The 25,047-nt window shown below is 38.2% G+C and overlaps 1 protein-coding gene across 5 annotated transcripts in view; it reads right to left on the reverse strand.

Annotated features, from left to right (window-relative positions):
* The window catches only part of PTCH1 (patched 1), a 73,269-nt gene that overhangs the window by 23,022 nt on the left and 25,200 nt on the right, over positions 1–25,047 (reverse strand). For 4 of the 5 annotated variants that reach the window (XR_010443015.1, XM_064735191.1, XM_064735193.1 and 1 more), the window contains exons 3-15: positions 20,501–20,690; positions 19,163–19,232; positions 18,959–19,050; positions 17,380–17,578; positions 16,616–16,737; positions 15,195–15,342; positions 14,169–14,300; positions 13,712–13,867; positions 13,009–13,107; positions 11,614–11,739; positions 4,013–4,131; positions 1,660–2,059; positions 855–1,164 (exon numbers count right to left, since the gene is read on the reverse strand). Coding sequence is in view for 4 of the 5 variants with exons in the window: in XM_064735191.1 (XP_064591261.1) it covers positions 855–1,164; positions 1,660–2,059; positions 4,013–4,131; positions 11,614–11,739; positions 13,009–13,107; positions 13,712–13,867; positions 14,169–14,300; positions 15,195–15,342; positions 16,616–16,737; positions 17,380–17,578; positions 18,959–19,050; positions 19,163–19,232; positions 20,501–20,690 (2,163 nt within the window). In the remaining variant the exon portion in view is untranslated. The remainder of the gene's footprint in view (positions 1–854; positions 1,165–1,659; positions 2,060–4,012; positions 4,132–11,613; positions 11,740–13,008; positions 13,108–13,711; positions 13,868–14,168; positions 14,301–15,194; positions 15,343–16,615; positions 16,738–17,379; positions 17,579–18,958; positions 19,051–19,162; positions 19,233–20,500; positions 20,691–25,047) is intronic. The other variant, XM_064735190.1, reaches the window with a different exon arrangement.

Below are 25,047 nucleotides of genomic sequence, written 5' to 3' on the forward strand. Positions count from 1 at the left end.
CATCAGATACTGACAGTTACTTATATGTTCTCTAAGAATCACAGGCTGCAGTGGTCATCTGTACACAATTAATTTTAAAATTTACAGAAATTTACAGTCTCACCAGGTCAGCACTTTTTTTTTTTTTTTTTTTTTTTTGCAAACACTTCCTAGAAATTCTCCCAATAAAAAGATATAGATAGGACCACAGCAATCCTGGGCAGGGTATGTTGGCTGTTAAAGTATCTTCAATATTCAATTACTTGGTTTCAATATAATTATTATCATAGTACCTGAAGGGTCATGCCTTCTCTTGTTTTTCCCCACCCTGTTACACTTCAGCACAGAAAAGCAGCACCACAGAAAGGGTGAGTGTAGTTGATTAGAAACCCGGACTATGCAGTAAGTTCCTAGCCCAATAAAACACATAAGCCACACTGAGTTTTCTTCATGCCAGCAGTCCCAGTTGTAGCCAACAAGATCACTCAAGAGCTGAAAGTTAAGTCGGTGTCAGAATACATCACCGGGTAGGGATTTTTCATTCACTGATCTGAAAACACTCACCAAATATTTATTTACCCAAGACACAGGGCCATATTCGGCCATAATGCATAACGCCTCATCAATTGCTTACACATGACTGGCATGGATATAATCCCTTAAAGCTTCATAACTGTCTTACTAGGGAGTAAACTTAACACAAAGAAAACAAGTGACAAAGAGTGGGACCACACATGGGTTCAAAGCAGCACCTAGGCATTCTCCCTACTGCTCAGAGCCTTTAACTGTGTGATTGAATTACAGCAATATCACTATGAACAACTGCTCTTTCTGAGCAAAACAAACTAGGAAAAGTTTCTGTAATGCTCTCTTACCTTGCAGCCAGTCTCGAAAGTAGTGCAACCACATTTTGGGGAGCTGCCTATCCTCTTCCAACAAAACATATGCCACGTTGCTGAAACTTCTGTGAAGTTCATAAAGTAACTGCTGGACATTTGGATAGTCTGCTTTCTGTGTCACAATATACATGTTGTAGAATGAAAAGTACTTGAACTGTGCAGCAATAAAGTCGTATTCTCGTGTTTCCCGTGGTACAATGTCTGTGAGATCTAGTCCATCTCTTACCCGGGTAGTTCCATAAAGGCTGAGCCCAAGTAAACCCAGAAAAAGAAAAATAACCACAATCTGGAACAGAGAACAGAGATATATTTGGTTTTAGGCTTCTAAAGGAACTCACAATTCATAATGTCATATTACAGAGCCAAATTCAAAATTAACATCCATCAGTACTTTCAAGCTTTTATTTTTCTGGTGCTTTTTCATGCATATACATACTACAAGACTAAAGTAATTTGTTCTTCCTTGAAGGGGCTCTGCATCATGGATGAGAAATTTCTATTGTAGTAAAGTTTGAAAGTGACATTAATTTCACTGTTCACAAGCTTATGTTACTCAAAGTCACCAGCACCTTCACTCATAACGTATATTTTAGGTATGTGTCCATACCACTTGCAAGATAAAACTTATTTTATAAGAAACCAGCTGTAAATTATTAAAAACTGTTATTTCACAAGAGCTGTATTTATTCCTTATATTTAAAACCATTGCTAGGATATTTTTTTAAAACTGGGCAAGGCAGAAATCTAATTTTGAAACCCAGGTAAATAGATCCCCGATTACCTTAGCTTTTGGTTTTAGGAGGAATGGAGCATAATGCTTTTCTGCAAAAGATGAGAGTGTCCACTTTGCACAGGGTTGCTCAAGGCAATGTATACTGGAGTCTGAGAATTGGGAAAGCAAATCCCTCGTCGAGCTTGTGCTTTCTGGGCTCTGGCAGCTCAGGTTATCTTGTGTCACTGTCACTGGCTGCACAGATATTTCTGAGCGGGGCTCTGCTGTGGTGTAGTACACCTGCGTGTGAGGATCATATTCTGTGCGCAGCTGCACTGTGGACTGCATTGTAATCTGGGTTTCATGTGCAAAACTGTGGCTGCTGTACGGAGGTGGAGGACTGTAGCAGGTATTGTCATTTTCTGCATACGCTTGAGGCTCAACCTGAATCACTCTGGTGACACACGGGCTGTAAGAGAAGAAAAAGCCATCTGATCGCATTGAGACAGATCCTTATTTTAATTGGGCTAGATAGGATAACATGCTTTCATCTGAGATTCTTTTCTACTTCTACCGGACAGTTTACACTAATTACGTGTACCACTTAGTCATTAATTGCATTCTGTGCATTTAGGAAACATCTCTCAGCTATGGTTCATAGTGTAAGCTCCTGAGAATACGTGCTAATTTCTTGTCCTTCAGGAAGAAGGAAACAGCATCTGTCTGAAGACATTGACATGTACACACATCACTCCAATAATTACACATGCTCATCAGGTAGTTGTACAGTCTGAATGCACACTAAGTCTGTGAGTCTGCATCTCTATACCCACACTGAGAATGAAGATATTTAGAGGAAGAGGGAAATGCATGACATAGCTAGTTCTCGTGTTTAGAAGAAATGAAGTAACTGTTAAATGATATTTGAGCATTCTGGATAAGATCTCAGACTTTTGGGAGGCAGGTTGAAATGATTTGCCATATACTGACTGAATATTTTATAAATCAGGAAAATGTTAAAGTATTAATGAAAGGATTAATTTCTAGGAAGGATGGGCCATATGAAGAGAAAAAACCACAGAAGTAATTGAAGTATTCCCTTTATTTTAGTCTATGCAAGACCCTAGCAGTTACCTAGTTTATATTAAAAAATTATAATTATCAGAGACAAGCCTATTCCTGTACATGAGAAACGACAAATGGACAATACTAAACAGTATCAAATATTTTTCATCAAGTGCACAAATCCTACAAAAATTAGAGGAATTCAGAATTCCTCTAATTTGCCTACCTAATCAAAGCAAGCTCTCACTAACTGCATTTCTTCAGATGCAAAAGGGCTGAATTCTGATCCACATTTGGTGCAGCTTTGGATGAGGGAATAAATGGAAGGTCTGAGTGTCCTGAATTCTTGAGAATCAGGGCTCCAATACCCTAATACATTCAGCTGTTCTCTGGAACTATGACTGAATAAGAAATAGCTTGGGATCCACTCCCTGTTTTAACCATTATCTCAGTGACAAATTTAGTAAAATGTTTTCTTCCTTTGACATTAAATATTAAACTATTGGGTCCTGGATGCATGTAAAGGGTTAAAATGTCCCAATGAAGATTCTCTAAATCTTGGTTATGACAGTATGAGTACATGTGTGGAAGTGTAGCTCATCCTCTTCATTGCAGTCAAAAGCAAAAACTAAGGTAGAAAAGATGTTTGGGTTCCAAGCAGTGGCTCCACCAACGACAGCAGACTCCTAACCCCCATTATAGGCTCAGAGTTGGCTGTGTATCAGGTGAGAGTGTGTTTGTACGTGCTTTAGAATGGCAGTATTACTATTCTGTATTACTACTGCACCCACAAAGGACACTTTATCAAGCATTATCCTGTAATGGTAGTGATTATTCCTTATAGTGCTATGAAAAACTCCCCTAAGGGGAAGTAATTTCACAGTTTATTTATTTAAGTTTAAAGGCATAAATGCATAAAATTTAACATATCATGATTTACTGTAAGTCAGGCTTCTCAGTATCCTGAGTTATGTACACCTTTCCAAGATTAGCTAATACTGGCACTGGACACCTTGCAGTAAGTCAAAACCTTCTAAAATACTTCAAGATATTCCTAAAGTGGGTCTTTCATCTGCTTTCAGAAAGTTGTTCTCCAACAGTCAAAATGAACATATATAGAAATGAAGGGAAAAGTGTGGGGGAAAGAGGATATGGGGGAAGAGAGGGAGACAGATGTACTTCAGCTTTTCCCTTCAGGCAGGTAAAAAACAAGGTAGCAAATGTAAGCCAGTCACTAGCAATGAAATGGTAACAATAACATGCTGATCCCATTTTAGTGAAGAACTCCCACACTTGACAAGGAATGGATGCACTGATTGGTGACCACAGAGAGGACAAAGCTGCTGCTAACTCTCACCTTGTAAAACAGCAAAATATGTCCAGTCTCCTGTCCTCCCGACGGTAAAGGTCCATGCTCAGGATAGCAGGAAAAATCAGCAGAACCATAGCAAAATTGAACACCACCACAACAGCTGCCTAGAGACAATCACAGGATAAGTAACACTGCTAAACTTCATCTAGGGCATCAGCTTTACAAAGCATAAAAATCCCTTTCAATTCTCATCCCCATTTACCATTGCAATCCATCTGATGCTTTCAAGCTTTTGCCTGAGCAAACTGAGAGATTATATTTTCCCATTTCATTATGGAAGGACTATTGTGATGAATTAATTTAATACTCAGCCTCGGATTATTATAACACATCTGTGCCTGGATACGTGGTGATTATTTTTAAAGAGGAAAAACAGCCTGTTGACTCAGTAATCATATTTTTACACAAAACTCTGACATATTTAGAGTCTCAAAGCAAAATAAAATGGAAGATAACCTGAAACTAGAACTGAAGGTCTTACATTTATGGGATCTGAAGCAATTTAAGTATCACAATAATATTAAAGCATGTTATTAAATCAGAAAATTAGATCTCAGTAAATTTTAAAAAACTATCACCTTAGTGAAATATTGTGCACTTGATAGTCTTAATTAAAAGTTTAGCCAAGAAAGAGCAATATTTTGAGTTTATCAGGGATTATTTTTTAAGTACAATCAAAACTAAATCAACACCACACAGCAAATATATGTATTAATATGTCTGTGCTTAACAGAGCTTGATTTATAAGCCAGTCTACCAAAATGAGTCTTAAATTGGAACAAGAATACTTGATTTAATTTGTAAAGCAAGTATCACATAATGAAAAAAACAACCTCCCCGCCCACCCCCTTTCAAACCATACTCCAAACCCTTTCCCACACAGAGATTCCCAGAGAATTTCCATAAACATATGTGGTGCAGCATCTATCATTATTATTGATAGCATTTATTTGTAATGCAGAATTGTTAGGAGCCCTACCCATCACAAAGGGAAAGCTGGGCACTGGGAACTGGAAGAGGCTTGTAAGAGTAGGAGAAACACTGGGAAAAAGAATTTTCAGCCACCAACCAATGAAAAGAAAAAACCCTTTGAAAGCCTTATGTTTTACCCATTTGGTAAGCAGCAATCTCAATGCTAGCCCAGTTTCATATAGATAGATAGACCAGCTATCTATATATAAACTGTCAAGTTCTTCCACCTGTGACTTCTGAAATAATGGCTACTTGGGTTAATACATTCTTAAAGAGCAGCAAAAGCTGGGCTACAAAAATGACCCAATATAAATGTGATGTCCTTTTTCCCAAAATAAATATATGGTTTCTTTTGATCTTGAGAGATCAGACCTCAAAACTGGCAGTACAAACAAATTTATCTGCAAAAATCAAAGTAATAACACTCTGAATGATTTTTACAGTTTTGAAATAGTCAGAATAAAATAAAAAGCTTAGATATTGTTTTACTGTTCTTAAAATGACAGAATTGACTAGTTATGTAAATATTTTCTAGTAATTTCAATCATAAATAAAGTGCGTACAAAAGCTGGTTTTATTGCTGTTTCTTTTTCCTGACCTCCAGCCTGCTTGAAGTAAGATTTTAGTACTGCTGGTTGTCTGCAGACATGGCTACTAAAACAGAATTTACCTGGTACTTGAAGCCAAATTAGTATTTAGTCATCTTTGTGAGAAAAGATCCAATGATTATTTAATGATTTATAAATATTCACACAGAAAGGTATGCAAGGTCATAGCCAAGACTTTAAAACTTTAAAATCACTAAAGACTTTAAGTGATTTGCTTTTGATCTGTTCTAGAATTAATTCAATCTGTCAGAAAAACAAATGGCTGCTGTTGAAAGAAAGGTGTTTGTTGGACCTCGTTCTTACAATTGCTTTCTTTGCTGGTGCTAAACCAAAAAGAGGTTGAATCACCCATATAAAATGAATAATTAGTTGTGCCTAACTAAGATCTTGTATCAAGAATCAGCTAAGATTTACTGAGATTTGGAAAAAATAGCTGAGGTCTGAGTCAATAATTCTTACTCGTCTCAGCATGACTGAAAAACTAACAGAAGTCCTCTGTTTCTGCTCTATAAGCTGCAAATACTTCATGCCATATCAGTTCCCTTTCTAGACCTCAACATCCTTGAATCACCAATATTATTGAATCTGAAAAGTAATACTTAACTGTGTGGTAGAGATGCCATTAAGGATAGGTATATTGACATATGATTTTTTTTAGGAAGCATCAAAACTAATCCAACAACACACAGTAAATCTGACTACTTACATCTCTTTTCAGAACAACTAGATTTTCCACTGTGCCATCCTAGTGCTGATGTACTAACTGCCCTGCAAGTAAGATATTTCAAAACAATCTCTGTTCTGATTTTAATTTTAATAGATTCCTAGTGCTTAATGTTGCACTACCTATATATTGCACGCTCTATCTCACCCACCTTAACTCAGTGTTACAAGGATTAGTTGTTCTCAGCTTTCACAACTGAGTTCTTGTAGAAATTCTAATACATTGTCCCATCAAAGAAACCCCACCCTCTGACTTGATAAGGAGAGGAACGGATGAATAACTGAAGAGTGATTCAGTCCCTGCCCTGATGCATCTGCCACTGCTGCCCTCCCAATGCCATTCATACACACAGTGCTGCAGAACAGGGAAGTACAAGCACTGAGGTCCTGACAGCAGCCACAATCTGTAAACACAACAAGGAACTGCGGCAGCTGAGCTTCCTGAGCACAGACAGCACCCAGGATTAGGATTTCTGAGAACAGGGCATCTTCTCTCGCACCTATGGAGACCAAATGGGATAGAAAAAGGCCTCAGACCTTTTCCTTGGGAAATCAGTGAAAGTACGATTAGCCTAGGAAGAATAAAATGGGACCTACTCAAGGGTGTAAAATGAAGGCATTCAGTGAAATGAGATCAGAGAGCAGTAAAAAAATTCCATTAATCAGGCAAAAATTATGTCGGTCACTTCCTGAGAAACATGCTACAGTTTTTGCATCTTTTCATAATGCACAGCTTAAAAATATTATTGCTGCTGCAACTGTTAACAGAGACAGAAGAATGGCAGTCTGTGCTGGAGGCAGCAAGGGAGCAGGGAGCCAAGCTGGTAGGTATGTGCTGGGGCCCCGCTGAAGTATGTGCTGCTATGTGCCATTCCTGGCAGCCCACCCAAGGAGACCGGGTGTGCTGTATAGCCAGAGGTGATGAACAGATGAGGAGGCCTGTCAGGAAAACTTCCACCCTACTGCTCTCTATCTGCAACTCCCTCCTGATATGGCACAGGCTCAGATCCTCGTCCCCTTCCCCCTTTTCCCTTAGGCTTTAATTCTGCTTGTTAAATTCTCATGTCAGGGGCAGGGAAAGGTAAATGGTGTGGATAAAGGTGGGGGACGAACCACTTCAGGAGAGTAAGATAATGGAAAGAGCTTAAAAGCATACTTTCTTTCCCTCCAGAAACCCACCACTGCCACCTGGTAATGGACTTCTGCATTTAGGAAAAAAACTTGTCATTCTTGGGGTGAGGGAAAAAGTAATTTCTAATACTCCTTGGGAAAAGTTCCACCTCTGCTCATTGGTGGATCCACACCACTCCTCTGCTGCTGGGGAAAGTAGTTTCTGATGTAAGACAGAAGAGGTTGATAAATTTTTTTACCTTATCTTTCCTGGGCAGAGTTTACGGTGTGACAGTCTCTGAACAGTCTGTCTCAGGAAATAATACAGCCCAGAGGTAGTTAGACTCCACCATGACTTCCTTCACTTATACTCAAAACAAAAGGCTGTTCGTAAGACATTCCTATTGCAAGCTTCAAAACTTTCAGTGGATTTCTCCAATAACCTCTTCCTTCACCACCATTTTAAGAAACAAAACACGTCTGAAATTCAGGAGCTACTCCTTTAGTGTCTTGAGCACTCTTAGAGATGAGTCTTATGACTGAGTATTTAGGTCATATTCAGTGATCTCAAAGTCCTAAAACTGCTCAAAAAGGGGGCTAATAAGATTAACAAATTAAAAAAAAATAGAACAAGAAAAGAACTAAAACAGTCCCTACTTGTGCATGTAATTAACTTCAAAGATCTCACTTTCAAAAGAACTAAATTCCACTTTTCAAGTTTTGCAAAGAGCTAACCCTAGCAGACTCTTAAGACCCCATCAGACTCGCAGTGTTCAAGTTCCATAAAGTAAATAACCAGCTCAGAGGTATCAATGAACTGCTTTAACTGGCAGAATATGACAGAAGCTAAGACAGAAGAAGGCACTAATGTGCAAAACATGAGTTTCTAACTAGTTTATCTTACAGATGCAGGAAATTATTTATTCTCCCTCAGCAGCCAGGTTATTTTACCAATACTGGGCCTCAAAATTATGCAAAGGTCGACAATTACCTTGTAATGTCTTAAGAAAAGTGAATGAAGAGCAAAACAAGGTCAAGAGCAATCCTTCTTTTTCAAGCCCCTCTGTTAAAAATTCATTATCTAGATGAGAAGGTGGTAGTATCTGTGAAAAGTAAATGCAGCAGTATTTTATTGCTTTTTAAGTCTTGCTAGGAAACCATCAAAGACAGCAAGGACTTCTTGTTTAAACAAGTCTGAGTAAGAGGGAGAGAGAGGAAGGAGACTGTAAATAAAGAAATCCATACAAAAATACAGACCACCCACCAAAACTGCCATGATTCTCTGATTCCAAGTACTGAGATCAAAGCATCACCTGATTTTGATTTTACCTTGTGAAGCTAGGCAAAGCAACTAGATGTTCCTTCCTAACAACAAAGGATTTCATTTTAGTGGCTGCTAACTTATAAGTGTATCAGTCATATATGCAGCTCTGACATCAATGAATATAAATTGCCCACTGCTCCCCCTCTACATGTTTCACCTCTTATATACAGGGCTACTGTGTTCTAGCAAAGAGAAATTACCAAGTGAGAAAAGTTTGGGTAATTCAAACCCTAATTTCTGGACACTCATGTGGGTTCCTACACATAAATTCCGTATTAATCACTGCCTTATAAAAGATGTTGATGTTTTTATTCTGAATAATATCAACATGTTCATACAATAATACAGCATGTTGAAATCTCACTGGAAGCTTTCTGTTTGTCATTTTGCTATGCAGACTTTATTTTAAACTTTCAGTGACTCAGTCTGTAGCATGGCAATAGGCAAAAATAAATTACTTTAGGACAGGCATATGTAAGTTAGCTGATTATACTACCAATTACAGCTGTTGTCTCCACATATGTTCCAAAGACAACCTGTCACATTGTGATGTTGAGTGAAAACATGTAAAAAAAATGAGCAAAATTTGATCAGATAGGAGAGAATTAGTATCGGTGGATCACACTCAACAACTCAGCAACGGGATTACAACAAAATGGCAGATTTGTGTTGAATATTTCTTTATGAAATGCATTTAGGCTGATGCAACTTCTTTAGAGCAGGTACTACAGTCTGATGACCTCCAGTATCCTGTTAGCTGCTGAAGATACCTGTCAAATATTTGAAACTGGGACACAGACTTAAGAGACATAAATAACTTCTTCGAGTGGAAGAAGTGATATACTACCAAAAGTATTTCATGTATAAAGTTTAGTCTTTACCATGCAAATGTCATGAGGATCAACAAAGCCAAGCGCATGGTCCTGCACCTGCACTTGGGTTATGGTATCAGGTCAGGCTGGGGATGAACACAAGGAGAGCAGTCCTGCCCAGAAGGGCTTGGGTGTGCTGGTGGGTGAGAGGCTGGACATGGCCCAGCCATGGGCACTCCCAGCCCAGAGAGCCAAACGTGTCCTGGGCTGCATCCAGAGCAGCGTGGGCAGCAGGGCAGGGAGGGGATTCTGCCCCTCTGCTCTGGGAGAGCCCACCTGGAACCTGCATCCAGCTCTGGGCTCCCAGCACAGGACATGGGAGCACAGCACAGCACAGGAAGGACATGGACCTGTTGGAGTGAGTCCAGAGAAGTGTCACAAAGGTGATTTGAGGGATTGAACATCTCTCATGTGATAAAAGGCTGAGAGAATTTGGATTACTCAGCCTGAAGAAGAGAAGTTTCTGAAGGGACCTTACAGAAGCCTCTCAGTACCAAAAGGGGGGCTACAGAAGGTTGGAGTGGGGCTTTTCACAAGGTGTAGGGACAAAATAAGAGGAATGACTTTAAACTGAAAGAGGGTAAATTTCAATTAGATATAAGAAAGAAGTGTTTTTTAAAAATTTGGGTAGGAAAACACTGGAACAAGTTGCCCAGAGAAATCTAGTTAAAGATGTCTCAGCTCAGGGTGTAGGGGACAGGGTTGGGCTAGATGACCTTCAAAAAGTCTGTTACAACTCAAGCTATTCTGTGATTCTATAAAATAAAACATATGATCATATGATCAGTAAGAAGAGACATCTAGGTTTTGGCAAATCAGCAGAGCTAAACACTGCTTACTATTCAAGGCTAAACATCTAGGTTTAGTTGCCACAGGCATCTGCTAAATGATAAAGAAAACCAATGAGGCCAGTACATTCTCTATTATTCTCTATCAAATTGCCTATTGAGAAGGAAAAGTAAACAAATTATTAATGCTTCAGGTTTTAGCTTTTGTGTTTTTCATATTCTGTATTATTAGTAATATAACTGCAATCACAAGCAGTTCACCATTTTACAGTTTAATGCAGGCATACTTAAATCTCTGAGAACAGCAATAACTGCCACATGTATTAGGAAAAATTGCAGCCTGCTTCCTCTGGGTAGCCAAGGCCTCAATGAGAATAAAAATCAATGGAGAACCAGGCCAGAGAAGAAGAAAAATAACTATTGAAATAGTACAGCGCTATAAATTGCTAGTGTCAGGGGAAAAAATTCCAAATCTTTCTTCAGTCTTCACTTTTAGAAGAAATCCTTCTCCAATATCATAAATATTTCATGTTTATGAAGGTACATTATCACAAACAAATACAAGAAGACAGAGGAAGGCAGGGCAAGCAATGCATGGTTCAGCACATAAAATTCACATTTTCTTTGTACCCATCTGGAACACAATTATTAAGCTTTCTCCAAGTTTGCTAAAATTACCGTAAGGCAGTAAAAAGTGCTACAGCAATTATTAAAGTTACAAATTCATATGTACTGCTGCAATTGCACTAGCAGTTTTGAAGAGCAGCAAACTGGACAAACATGAATGAAAGGATTAAATTGCTGCTGAGAAACAGTACAGTACACACTACACTGTGGCCTACTCCTCTTGAGTTTAGAACACAAATCCCTCTGGGAACTTGTTTCTTCTTAGTTACATATAGCTTGGGTTCTGCATTCAACCCAGCTGTGGTGGGACAGAGTATTCTTTCACCTGCTAGCAGGATGTGAGAGACTCTGCGGATGAGAAAAGGGAGCAGGAGAATGGAGAGCAGACAGCAGCTGTTACTGCCTGGGTCTGTGGTACTGCTGCAGTGAGTTGTGGCTCAGTGAACCACAGGAGCACCAAAATCAGGCTTCAGTGGTACCACCAAGTACCATTATCACACTTCCACAGGGCATCAGAGCTAACAATGGGTAGCTTACTTGGATATAAAGGTTATAAACTTACTTGGAGTGAAAATGCTCTTAAAGCTGGAATAGGAATTAAGGCAGCCATAAAGAAAGCAGTAACATTGCTGATAGATGTAAGGGCTACACTTGCTCCTGTTCGCTTCAGACATTCACCTGTTCTGTCCTGCAAAACAAAGGATGCATCTTAAAAGTCAGGTGAATAAGCTGATGTCCTGCAAATGATGGGGTCATCCTACAGATGTAACAAAGTACCAGTGATAAATTATCACAATTAAATTCTGAATATAAATTCAGGGTATGTGAGAAAACTACATAGCAAGTTTACTGTTTGGTAGGAACATAGATTAATTGCTCAAGTTTTTGAGGGCAGAAAACATGACTAGAATTGATTCTAGCTTCAGAACACAAAACTAAATGGGTGCTGACAATATATCAAATACATCTGCTGTTGAGAAAGATTTAATTTTTACCAGTAGAATCACTTAGTGTTCTCGTTTTTCAGACAAAATAAGCATCTATTAACAGCAGAGAGGCATAACATAGCCACACATCTTGAAAAAATATGTAACAAAACAAACAAAATAACTCCACCAAGTCTAGGGACCACACACAAAACCCACCAAGAAATCAAGATAAACACATGACCCTTTCCTAACCCAACAGGCTATTATGAAGCAGACAGAGGTTATAGAGTGAGGTTGCACTACCTGCATACAAAACCAGCTGGAGAAAGCACATGGAAGACTGCTCATACAAAACAAAATTAGCAAATATGCACTAGTTTTAAATGGAATGTACTTGGGATGTGAAAATTTGGACTGAGACTAAAAATATTAATAAAGGTAAAGGATCATAAAAGTGATGATGCCTTAGATTTCCTGTTAGTTATATGTTATGCTTTGAAATGTCATGGTCAATAACAAACTTCAGAAAATAAAAACAAGAGAAAAATACAGAAAATAACCCAATTTTAGGGCCATAAAAAAAAGTAAAGGTAACTGTCTTCCCTCTCTTTCCCCCTTATCTCTTCTATTCTATGTGTTCTTTTATTACAATCATTTTATCATCTCATTATCAAGACTCCTATTTGAGTTTGTTCCTAGATTTGCATTAATTTTCACTGAAATTTTTGGCAGAATTTGGATTATGGAAGTTTGTCTTTATATAACAGTTCATAAATTTAAATTTCAAGATTAAATAAACCTAAGACACTAAAAAAAAAAAGGAAATAAGAATATGAACATTCAAAAATTGCCCTAGGACCACATGTATTGCTATAATTTCGTATTTTGACAGAAGTAAGAATTTCTAAACCCTAGGAAAAGTATTAAAAAAACCCCAACAACTCCACTGATTAATTCTGGATATGAGTATCTGTTCCTATATGAAACTTTTTGTTTTATTTTCCTGCAAATCTCCATTTTGTCATTACCTCAAATGGAATTCTCTTATTCTGTCCTGTTTCACTAAATGCATGTGCCAGAAGGAAAACATCATCTACACCAACTCCAAGAGCAAGAAAAGGCAAAACCTTGGGAAAGAAACAAAACAAAACCCAAATAGAATGTGTTATGATCTGCCACGCAGCTAGCCATTAAATGGCTAATTATAGCAACTTTTACATTACACTCTACACAAATCCAAGGGTAAAATGAAAATGGAAATGATGCAATACAGGTATTAACTTTTATTCTGGAATGTAGCTGAGGAATTTAAAATATACCATAAACAGGCACAAATTCTCACCAGAAGTAATTTAAGTTTCGGATAGACAAATATCTGATAATAATTCAAGTTACATTCTAAGTATTTTCAGAATTTGAACATCCTGGTATATTCAGATGTAAAAAAAAATCTGCAGCTCCTTAGATACTTAGGATGCCTCCACTTGTACTGGGACACAGAAAAACCTAACAAGAATTATACAGATTACATAATACCTGTTTTTTCTTCAGTATCACCTGTCAGCATGATAATTTAATTTATCACAGCATAAACTGTGAAATAGGAAAACAGTACAGTAAAAATTTAGAGACAAAATATTTTTTCAGTACTTTACTTCTCAAAGATTGACTTGTGTTCATTCATTAACAGAGTACTTGCAATTTAACAGCAGACTTGTGTCTTCTAAATACCTGAGTTGTGGCAGCATTAAAGGAAATTCCGATCAACGAGCACAGGCCCAATCCTGCAGCCACAGAGAGTGCAACCAACAAGACTCCTGCCAGCCCCACAGCACCCTGAGACTTGGCACAGTCCCACCGCAGCATCGTCAAACAGGCATAGGCAAGCTAAGGAGAGGAGGCAGGGAGGGGAATTTGGGGGGAAAAAACCAAAATATTAGAATGGATCCTCATCTATCAGCTGTCTCTCCCCATCCACCTACAGATCCTTACACAATTTTTAATCAGAATAGACATGTCACAAAGGTTACAAAGTGGAACAGGTGAGAAGCCTGAGGTAAAGTTTACAAACTGTAGATTTTACTTTAAATATTTGTAAAATAGTCTGGACTACAAACTGGTAACAAGAAAGTATATTTTTAAGCCTTGCTCTACTACCAAAGAAAATTAAAAAAATTTATTTTATTACCATTAGTAAGTAGCCACTAGCTACTCGGATAGCACTGACATCAGAAAATGACTTCAAGATGTCATCCAGGGTGGTCGTAGTGAAGGAAAGCACCTTCTGAGTAGAATTTTGTGCAACACTTTGATGAACAACCTATGAAAAGAAAAATAAAACTTTGTGTGAATAAAGAATTTCTTTGTTTTATTTTAGTCATTTAGTCAAAAAAAGTCATTACCATCTTCTACAGCACACATCTGAAATCAAATCTTTTTTGCCTGAATGTTCCTGCTATAAAGCCCATGCTCTACACAGACATTACGCTGATGCGATAAAACACTGATGGTGTTTCCTGATTTTTTTCTGGCAAGCTGCTGATTATGAGACAGAATTTGAGCCCTTCAGGAAAGCCTACTGCATGCCCAGCTCATTACAAATACTTAACTTGAACCCCTTCCTGTAACTCCACAACAGAGTACCAGTTCTGCACTTAACCCAGGCCAGCCATGTCTCGGCCCCTCCCTGCCTGGCCATTTGCAGAGGTCAGGAGGAGTGCAGTGGAGGGCAGGGTTTGGGACACAGAGGGCAGGCCTTTTCACACAGCCTCCTCACCTGGGCTGCTGTTGAGGGAGCAGCCCATGGGTGGCTAATATTTTCCAGACACCTTTAGAATAATCGCCAACCAAAAGCTTTTAAGTTCCAGCTAGCGCTTTGGTTTCTTCTCAGCCCCACCTAAACAAAAGTGTCCCAGGCAGCAAAAAGTAAAACCTTCATGGCTTCTCATACAGGAATAGCCAAGCAGCTTCTTACTGGAAAAAAACAAAAACAAAAACAAACAAACAAACCAAAAAAACCCCAAACCAAAAAAAAAAAAAAAAAAGAAAAAAACCAAACCAAAAAAACAACCAACCACCAAAAGAACTCTTAAAAACAGGGAGGTAATGACTCAGTTCTGTTTTAAGCATATTCCTTAAGGAAATACTATAAAAAGCAGGCAGTGAACCTTAGTAGGACTTTATAGTATAGTATCTAAGTTATTTTCAATTTTACCTCAACATACATCCTCTGCCAGGCTTCCAAAATTGCTGCTGCTTTGTCCTCGTTCCAGTTGATATGTGAAACATATTCATACCCCTTGAAATGTTCATACATTTGCTTAGGGGTCATTAACTGAAACATGGTTTGTAAAGCCTGGGCACTGTGACATGGAGAGAAGAGAGAGGAGAAATAGGCATAAACTGAGAATTTTCAGGAAAATATTTTCATGGCATGAAGTGCCAATGCAATTCTAACAGGAGCTTGCTTGAGTTCTTGACTTTATAGGGCACATGCTTGCATTAAAATTGAACAGAATATAATTATTCTACTGTGTATCTAGTGCAGTTGTACTGCTATTGAGGCTAAATCTGTTTTCACTAAAGTTAATAAGAGTTTTGACATTATTTTCAGTAGGATTAATTCAGGAAAAAAGAATATAACCCTACAAATCTGTTCTTAAGTTCATGCTTGATAAGACAGATTGCTGTGAGGATGCCACAGGAACAGTTATTTCTATGAAGTCTTGTAAATGCTGGCAAAATGTCATTTGAGACCTTGGTCTTTTTACCCCTTGGAGAGAAGTAGATTAAACTCCTCATGCCTAATAAACTGTGGGGAATACACAAAGGCAATCCACCCTCAATTTCCACAATAGGCAATTCCATCCAACAATTTCAGAAGCTCTTATTGATTAATAAGAAGGAACCATTAGTTAGTAAGAGAAGGAACCTTTTTCTCTTTCAATGGAAATGCCTTACTTGGCTCTTTCATGAGAGAATTATCAATGTGTTATGTGAAGCTAAAAAGGTTAAAAGCTCTCTGGAAAAAATTATGCTTCATGTTGTTAAGTATGGCCTGAATTTTTCAGAACAGTAAATCACACAGTTTCATTCCCCCACTAAGGTGCATTCAGAAGTCTAAACCAAAGGGTTTGAGTTTGTGTTACTACTCAAAGTTGTATTAACAACACGGAGACATGAAAATAGACTATTCTCTGTATTGACCCTGAATAAAACATTCAGTGAATATTTTGGAATTCTGAGAGAAGTCAAAGGAGTTAGTACATTACTTGCATTATTTTCCTTCCTTTTTCCATTGATCATATTTCAAAATGTGATCAAAGGTGTTCAGTGCTTTACAGACTGATCAATGCTTTATACATACATTCTAAACAACAAAGCTGTCAGTAAAAAGCTTTCTGACTGACATACACCATCATTCTAAGATGAGAAGCAGGAACTGATGACACCACTTTACATTGAAACAACAGCCAAAGCACTCTTTTAAATTCTTCTCTCTTGAAACGTGTCACCCTGAAGTGAAATTTATAATACATGTGAAGGGCAATAGAGTTTGCATCATCCTCCTACCGTGGCCCAAAAAATGAACCATAACCAATTAAAACTGACATTTTCTTTAAATATTTTTTTTACCTGACAAGTTTACCAGAACTGTTCTTGACTGTACCACCTATAATCAGCTCCTCCTGCCAATGCATGTATTTTCTTGATAGTCCATAGCATCCACCACTCAAAACAAGGGCTACATCAAGAGGCTAGAAAAAGTTACAAAGAAGCAGTTAATAGGTTTCATAACTTTATAAATTCATACCTTAATTCAGCACTCAGTGAACTAGAATCATGGATGTTAAAGACCATCTGGGTAGTCTACTAGAAAAAGGCATTCAACAAATCAAGCTGAGAAAACACCCAGGTGCTTGTAGACCAGATGGCAATTTCTCCAAAGTCTAACGTGCCTGATAAAGGGATATATAAATTCAAGCCTTATGTCTTTGAATTCATCACAAAAAATCAACAAAATTGGAGCTACTTGAGGAAAGACTTTTCTGCATGGCATGGGGGTGCAGCAGCAGCTGTGTTCCAGCAGTGGCTATTGTCTGTCTGAGGCACCAGTTTGCTGAAATGCCACATCAACTGCAGTGCCACAGCAACAGCTGACAACTGTACTTTCACTCTGAATGTACAGGATTAAGGATTGCATCATACAAGGAGGCAAAATCCATGACAGTGAGCTAACAGTGGTAGTAGGAACAGAAAAATGACATCATGCAAGAGTACAAGCCATATACTGCTTGGAAGAAAATGGCACTTTCTTCTAGTCTGTTTGACCTTCCCCCCCAACCTTCCCCACCCCCAGCCTCCCTTGAAAAGACATGCACAAGGACAAGCAAACTTACTTTGGTGGAATTTTTATTGGGAGCTGTGATTGGGCAATCGGGATCAGCAGGATTCAGGCAGGGTCGATCCATATAACCATGACCAACCTCTGCTTTATTCAGCATTTCTTCCCAGCTCTCCACTTGGTAGTTTATTTTCTTTAACTCTTCCAAGAATTCTAAAGGGTCAAAGTTGATCCACTGCAAAGGAGGCTTCCCTCTGCAAGAGCAACCAGAAGAGAAAGACACATAGAAAAAAGACAAAAGAAGTTCTGAAATAAACATACTTTAAAATTCACGTTTGAACAAATAACTGAGTTATTTTCTGCTACAAGTTAAAACCTTTTCTGGTAAAGCTGTTTCGTGAAATGTAAGGCAAGCTTTAATTAGATTTGTTTATGTACTTTTCTTAAAGCCCAGTTATAATTTGAACAAAAAAAGTACTCTGTTCTTGTAAAACTAGTTAAAAATACTTTCACTTACAAACAAAGCAAAACAAATTATCAAGAACCTAAATAACAAAAAAGCAGCCAACTGCTGCTTCAAAGAATTAGGGGGAGGGGAAAGGGACAGAAGAGAGGGGACTGAGGAAAGAAAGCCTTTCTCATAGTATCAGATTACTTCTTGCTAGTCTAATAATCATCTTGCAAATGTAATCAATCAATATAACTGATCTTTGTTTATCTGTAACAATACTGTGGTCCTTCAAATGCCCTGGCAGCTTGACTATCAACCATCAAGCCTTCCTGCTACCATGGCTGTCACCACTATCACTGTCACGTCTCCCACCCCCCACTTCTGAATTTGTGATGTTGACAGACCAGAAAGGCTTTTGACTGCCTTATTCTGTGGTTCAAACCACACTGTATCTGCTTAACCAGGCTTAAGTCATTATTCTGAATCTCCCAACCAGAAAACACAAACCCCCTTATTTCCCCATCTAAAACTGTATACTAAAGGTTAGGAGATGGCCATTGCAAATTGCTTTTGCAGAGACATGCAAACCAGGACAGAAACAATAACTCAAATGCTAACTCTTGCATAATTAACAGAAAATGCCTGCACAGATTAACAATTAGCTCTTTAAAGAACTCAGGGCATCTAATATCACACTCGTAAACTGTGAGAAACCATCTATAAAAGATACTATATGGTTTCTTTACTGGTCTCTGAAGCAAAGGATTTGTTCTTTACTCTTCAGAAAGGCTTGGAAATTAACCCAAGACATTTTCTTAGGTCTAAAATTCCCAGCCAACAAATGTTTTTGTATTTTATGGGCAAAAAAAAATCCACCAGAAACAACTTTGTTCCAGGGATAAAAAAAAAGGTAAAGCATAAAGTTCTTAAAACTCCAACTCAGAATTTACATTTTAATTTGCATGCTAGCAGCACAGGAAAAATAAAAGAGGATTTAAATTGAGGTAAACCTTGTGTTAAATGAAAAAATATGCGTATTTTTAATGCAGATAAACTACACATTTTATTTTCCTGTTAAATCATAATCTGAATAAACAATGGAAATGAAATTGAAGCACTGTACATACACAGTTATACAATTTGAAACATTCAGACCAGAAAGTTACAAAAAACACATGCTTACAATAGATAGGCAGTTCCTGACTGTAGCTTTGCTCCCTCCCAGAAGCAGTCCAAAGGAGTGATAATTAAGCAAGGATAAAGATATTCTATGATCTGTCAAAATCAGAAAGAGGAAAAACACAGTCACACAAGAATATAATCAATGCACCACAAGCTGAATCATGAAAATACACAAACCTTGTAATTAAATGCCTGCTACACATACCTGGTCCATATAACCTGCTTCAGTGATGAGTTCTCCTGATTTGTAACACAAATGTTCCAATTTCCACTGTCTGTAAGAAACGTGAAGGACAAATATTTTCTTCTTGCACAATTACGGAGAAGTAATTTTGAAAATATAACAGACATTTAAAACTGTGACTCATATACACACACTGGGCTCAAGCAGCAAATCATTGAGTAAGGCAAATGTTATTAAAAAGAGATATATTAAACTTCACCCAAAAAAAAGCACCTTTATTCGAATAGTTTTTTCCCTATTCTCTGTAAAACTCATTCAAAATAAGGAGGGAGGTGCTTTTGTACATACAGGATAGTCAACATGTGTTCATGGGACAAAAATACATCTTGTATTTTTGTCAGTCTCATTTATATGAGACTGCTTGAGACTTAAGGTATCACTTGATGACACCAGTAAGAGAAAAGCCACCTCCAGCTCAGAGGACTCAAATATAGTCAGCGGACCAACACATGCAGAAGCAAATGAATCATTAAGATTCCAGCCTTCTTATTTCAGTTGTATTACAACTTCCACTACCATGGCTTCTAATGACTTAGGGCAGGAGCTGCATAAAAGATAATTGGAGCCTTAGCAGTAGCTCATGGAGGAACCAGCTGGGTGTGCTGAAAAGATCTGCTGAAAGGCAGGAAGCTTTGTGCCTCACAGGCAGGACTCCTAGGCACATCACTGTGTAAGTAGTAACCCTGGCAGAACCATTTTTCAGGGTGACATCCTAGCCCTGTGCTGGTACCTTCCTGAGGTGCACCTTTATTATTTTTCTGTGGGACAACACACAACTGCCAACCATCAGTACGCGGCCACAGACACTCTTTAAGGCACAGTCTGTTGTCTGTGTTATTAAACAGCTCTTATTCTACCTGCTGACATTTCTACCACATCTGCATTTCCCTTTATAGCCAAACTATTTGAAGAACACTAGCCTCTGCCACTGTTCACAGCCATTATGTACCTCATTATGACATTAGCAAGTGTATTCAACTCTAGTATGGAAGGATTTTCAATGTTAGGAATCCTATCCATAAGGTTCTACATTTAAGATCACAGACATTATACCTTTACCTAAAGAAATGTCACATGCTGTGGCATGCCTCACGTAACACCACTTACTTGTTAAATGCCAATTTATCACAGCTATCATGCCACAGTGACAAGCTATCAGAAACCAGTGACACTCGAATCAAAACACAGCCCCAAGGGAAAGGCTCAGAAGTGCCAACTATTTAAAAACATATTAAGGAAAGCACACATCCATTTTCAGCTACCATATATGATCAAGAAAACTTGTGATTTTCCCCTCACCTGTTGTACATATAGACATGTACTCTGCTGGCCTGAAGTGCAGACTCAAGGTGCTGTCGGAGTGCTTCTGTTGTTAGTACATTAGCACCATCTTCCTGTGGAGTCTGGATCATGAGCTGGGGGTTGAACATGGCCTCTTCTCCAATCTTCTGACGTGTGTAATTTAACTCCTGACTCACTCGTCCACCAACTGATGGATAAATATTAAGGACTCTGTATTAGCCAATACCTGCTTATTCTGCATTCTCTTGATGAACACACTCTAGTCAGAAAACCCTGATTGTGTGCAGGGCTTATTCTTTCTCAATCTGATCACTGTGTAACTCTAAAACTAAGAACAACTTTTAGTATATCTGAAAAAAGCCCCACATTCCTCATTACAATACCTTTACTGCTACTGTACTGAAACATTAATGCATAAACTGGAGCCTCTGTTTTTTCTATATTATAACCAATATCCCAAGTGTAAAAATTAGAGAAGAGGAAGAAAAAAGGAAAAACTTTACCTGGCAGACCAGAAGAAATACTATGCTACAATTTCTTTTACTTGTATGTAGTCTACGCCAAAAGCACATTTCAAGACAATGGCTTTAATTTACACTCTTCTACTAAATAACTTGGCAAAGATAGAAGGCAAATGTTCCTCTTAGGTATTTTTAAAAAAATGGAGAAGGTAAAGAGTAAGCAAGAAGAAGTATTTCTTTCAGCTTTAAATAAAAAAAGAAAAAATGTCAGGTTCATATGAAGAGATGCAGTTTGAGTGTAGCAGAAAGGTCTGTCTAGAGTAATTTACCCCAGTGGCCCACTACCTGGCTTAACATGCTGTGATGCAGGAGATTGCTCATATGCAACATCTGTTTCTAAACCCACATGAGCCAAACAGTGTGCTCCATATTAAAACATGGTGGGGAAAAAAAAGAAAAAAGAAAAACGAGGCAGAGGGAGATTGCAGAGTCGACCGGCTCTAGATGGAGCTAGACACAATTTGCCTCGCCAGAAAACACTGCATAAGAATGGAAAACTGTCTTCCCTTTTACAAAAACCCCAGCCAGCCAGAGTTCATATACTTCATATAACCTCCCCCATAGTCTCTCTAGCCAAGGTATGTGGGAGGCAACCTCAATTAATTCAGCCTATTAGCTGAATCAAGACCACATCCAGATGAGGAGGACAAGAATGTAAATCCAAGCTACAGATCTGGTCTAATTTGTTACATTTTTCTCAGTCCTAGCAAGCTTGACACTGGCTATCTGAATTACTGCCAAAGTTTAGCTTGCAACAGTGTGAACAGAAATTAAGCACATATATTTATTTCTTCCTAGGTCATATAACAAAAGACTGATCCATAACCAGTTGGCAGAGTGAGAGATGAGATTCCTGAGCCTAAGCAGGGACATACTTTTTCAATCACTTGGGCCCTCAACCCACCCGTAACACCCCTGGGGCTAAAACGACCACCAGGCAAGAAGCTGGGCCCCTGCATGCATAAAGCTGTCAGAATGAGACCCTCAACAATTAAACCATACAGACATTCTGGCACGAAGCATTGCTTAATTTCTTGCTCAAGAATTCTTTGAAGAAATAAGTGTTTCCACAACACACCCAATTTTTTTTCAGCCTGTCACATGTGGGATTACCTCCTTTATACCAGGGAACAGAGACTAGCTCACAGTACGCAAAACAAAACAAAACAAATCAAAGTACAATCTTTTACCTAGAGTACCTTCAGAACTTTTTAACATCACTCTTACTACAGTGACAGGACAGGACATACTATCATTGAGACTGCATTTGCATGGTAACAAAATGTTATTGCTAATTCTTATAAAGATTTAAACTCTAAAAATACTTTCATTCATCAGCCCCAGGTTTATGCTCACAGCTGTCTTTCCACAGTATTCCACCAATCAGTAGTCCTTGATACTTGGATTTTTAATTCATCTTACAGGAATATGAGAAATAAGGAGCAGAGTTATCCTAATCTGTATGTCTTGTAACCAGACTTTTCTTTCACAACCCTGTACACTGCAAGTGCTTCAAAGACAAAGTGACCCTCTCCCTCTTTTGTCTCTCAGTGCCAGTCAAGACAATAAAGCCCCAATGTTAAGAGGACTGGGGAGTCTACCATAAACTTCTACTCCTGGTACTATACTCTCTCCCATTCCACCCACACTTTCTTTTTGAATTCAACCAGAACTTGAACCAACAAATCATACTTCATGCAAGACAAAGGGCATCATTCCCACCTCTGCTGAAAGTGACCAACTGTTTACTATCAACAGAGATGATCGCTTCCTAATCAAGGTCCTGTCAAACCACGTTAACTTCACTGAACAAGGCAGATCTAGCTAATCAAAATTGCATCCTGCAAGTCAGTCATCAGAACAGAAGCTGTTTTTTCCCTTTCTAACATTTCAACCAGGAGTAGCAAAACCACCCAAGAAGCTGGGCACAGATTCCAGAATCCATCAGCAGATCTGCTTCGCATTCTTCTTAAGGCATTACACCATTTAACTATTCCTTTGATGGGTCTATTATCTACCTTTCTTCAGCCAAACAAAGTAAAAGTAGCTCCAAATATTGCACATATTTTATACAATGTAGCAGTCAGGTAAAAAATAAAGTCACAAGTGTACATTGACAGAATTTTCAGCTGCAAGACCAGGTTACGTTAAAACACATGGACAGACCAGAAGCAAGTGTTGTGGTCTTTCAACATATTAGGAGTAAAATAGAGCAAAAGGGAATGAAAAAACAAAAAAAATGGAAGTTTTTACCAGTTGTGCTTCAATTTATTTTAATTAAAAGTTTGCAAAGATCACTGGAGCCTGCCATACTCACTTATCTTCAACCCACACAATCAGCACAATTAGCTGAACAGGCATTAAAATCAAACCTCTTGTTGCTCTTTTTTTTTCCCTCCAATTACCCACAAGTAGTGCAAAAACTTAAGTAAAAATGTCACGGAAATGCACTAAAGCCACTGTGCTGGATATATATATTACCTGCAAGACTCACACATTCTGCAGGAATTCATTCCTTACACTTAAGAAAAAATAAAAGGCATTATAGTCATAATAGTATTTCCACACCATAGCACAAACAATATAATGGAAAATATGATCAATGAACAAAATGCTGGTGTTTTATGGTTTTCCTTCATGGACTCTATTTTCTTCAGCTTGGTAATAGCAACAATTTACACTCAAAATGCTACTAACAGAAACTTTATGTATGGCATACATACTTTCAATTCTATTTTATATCAAAGAGAGACAAAACCATCTCACTTTAATATTCTGATGAAAAAAATCAGGAAAAAATCCACATATCACTGTCCTTTTTTGATATACCAAAAGCCACTTGATGGCATTCTAGACTTTTATTACATGATTCCTTATGATTAAGTACACAGATGGCTGAGTTAGTGGCAAGAATTCCCACAATCAAAAGATGATTTAAGTAACAGGTCAACACAGAGTCTCATGACTGGTGATAAGACAGTGCAGTGGCTTGTACACTACCCTTCCAGCAGTGTCATGGGTTTCTGCCTATGAAAAATGAGATACTATGCTGTCTGTGTGATTTAGCTACAATTTTTTAAGGAAAAAAAAAACCAAAACGGCAAAGCACTTTATTACTTTATTACAGTGTTATTACTTTGCATTTAACATATCTGTTTCTAATTCTCAAGGATGTGTTTGAAGGCCATTGCTCAACATGAAACTGACAGCATCTCTACTGCTGAGGATTAGTTACTGTTAAAAAGCTGGTTTTTTTCAGAGAAGAGGAAAGGGTCTTCCTCCTTCCCACCCTCTCTGATATCCACAGGCTTCCCTCTTAGCTCTTTGTTAGAACACTCCAGATCTGCCTTGAGCAAGTCAGCATCCTACACCATGAAACAAACTGCTGCTCCTCCAGAGCCTGCCACCAACTTGAACTAGCTGGTCAAGGTAATTTGCACTAAGACTGGTGCATAACACTGATACACCCTTCAATGTAAGAAGGGTGTAAGAATAAGACTGTGATTGTTTTCATTGGCACAATTTTTTACACATTTCCTTTCACCGACTTAATACCCATTTTGAAGTTCCTGTGTCATTCAGCTCATGTGCTCATTCCACTGAAAATGCCAGTTTTATCTACACCTTTCTCACAACCAAAGTGAAAATTTACATGGCATTATATTAACACATTTACAAAGAAGTCTGAAATCCATCACTGCAGCCCCTTCCATACCAACTAGCCTGAGGAGTAAATTTGACCACTGTCACACTTACAGATCAATGCTAGATCAAGTCATCAGGGATAACCAGAAGTCACTACTTATTAATTTACTGTCCAATGGCTCTGAATGCATTAAATACTTATTTTTCAGAGTGTCTTACAATGTTTCATTTCAGGTTACTGGAATTGCATCACATAGCCTGAGGTTTCTTTATTTTTCTTGGACATGAACACTACCTCTATTAACCACTCAATAGTTACCTTGTGCACTACCACATGCAACCAGTAGCTTAGTAGACAGCAAGCTCTCTCCAAAAAAG

Source organism: Zonotrichia leucophrys, chromosome Z (assembly GCF_028769735.1).
Source record: "Zonotrichia leucophrys gambelii isolate GWCS_2022_RI chromosome Z, RI_Zleu_2.0, whole genome shotgun sequence".
Classification (NCBI taxonomy): domain Eukaryota; kingdom Metazoa; phylum Chordata; class Aves; order Passeriformes; family Passerellidae; genus Zonotrichia; species Zonotrichia leucophrys.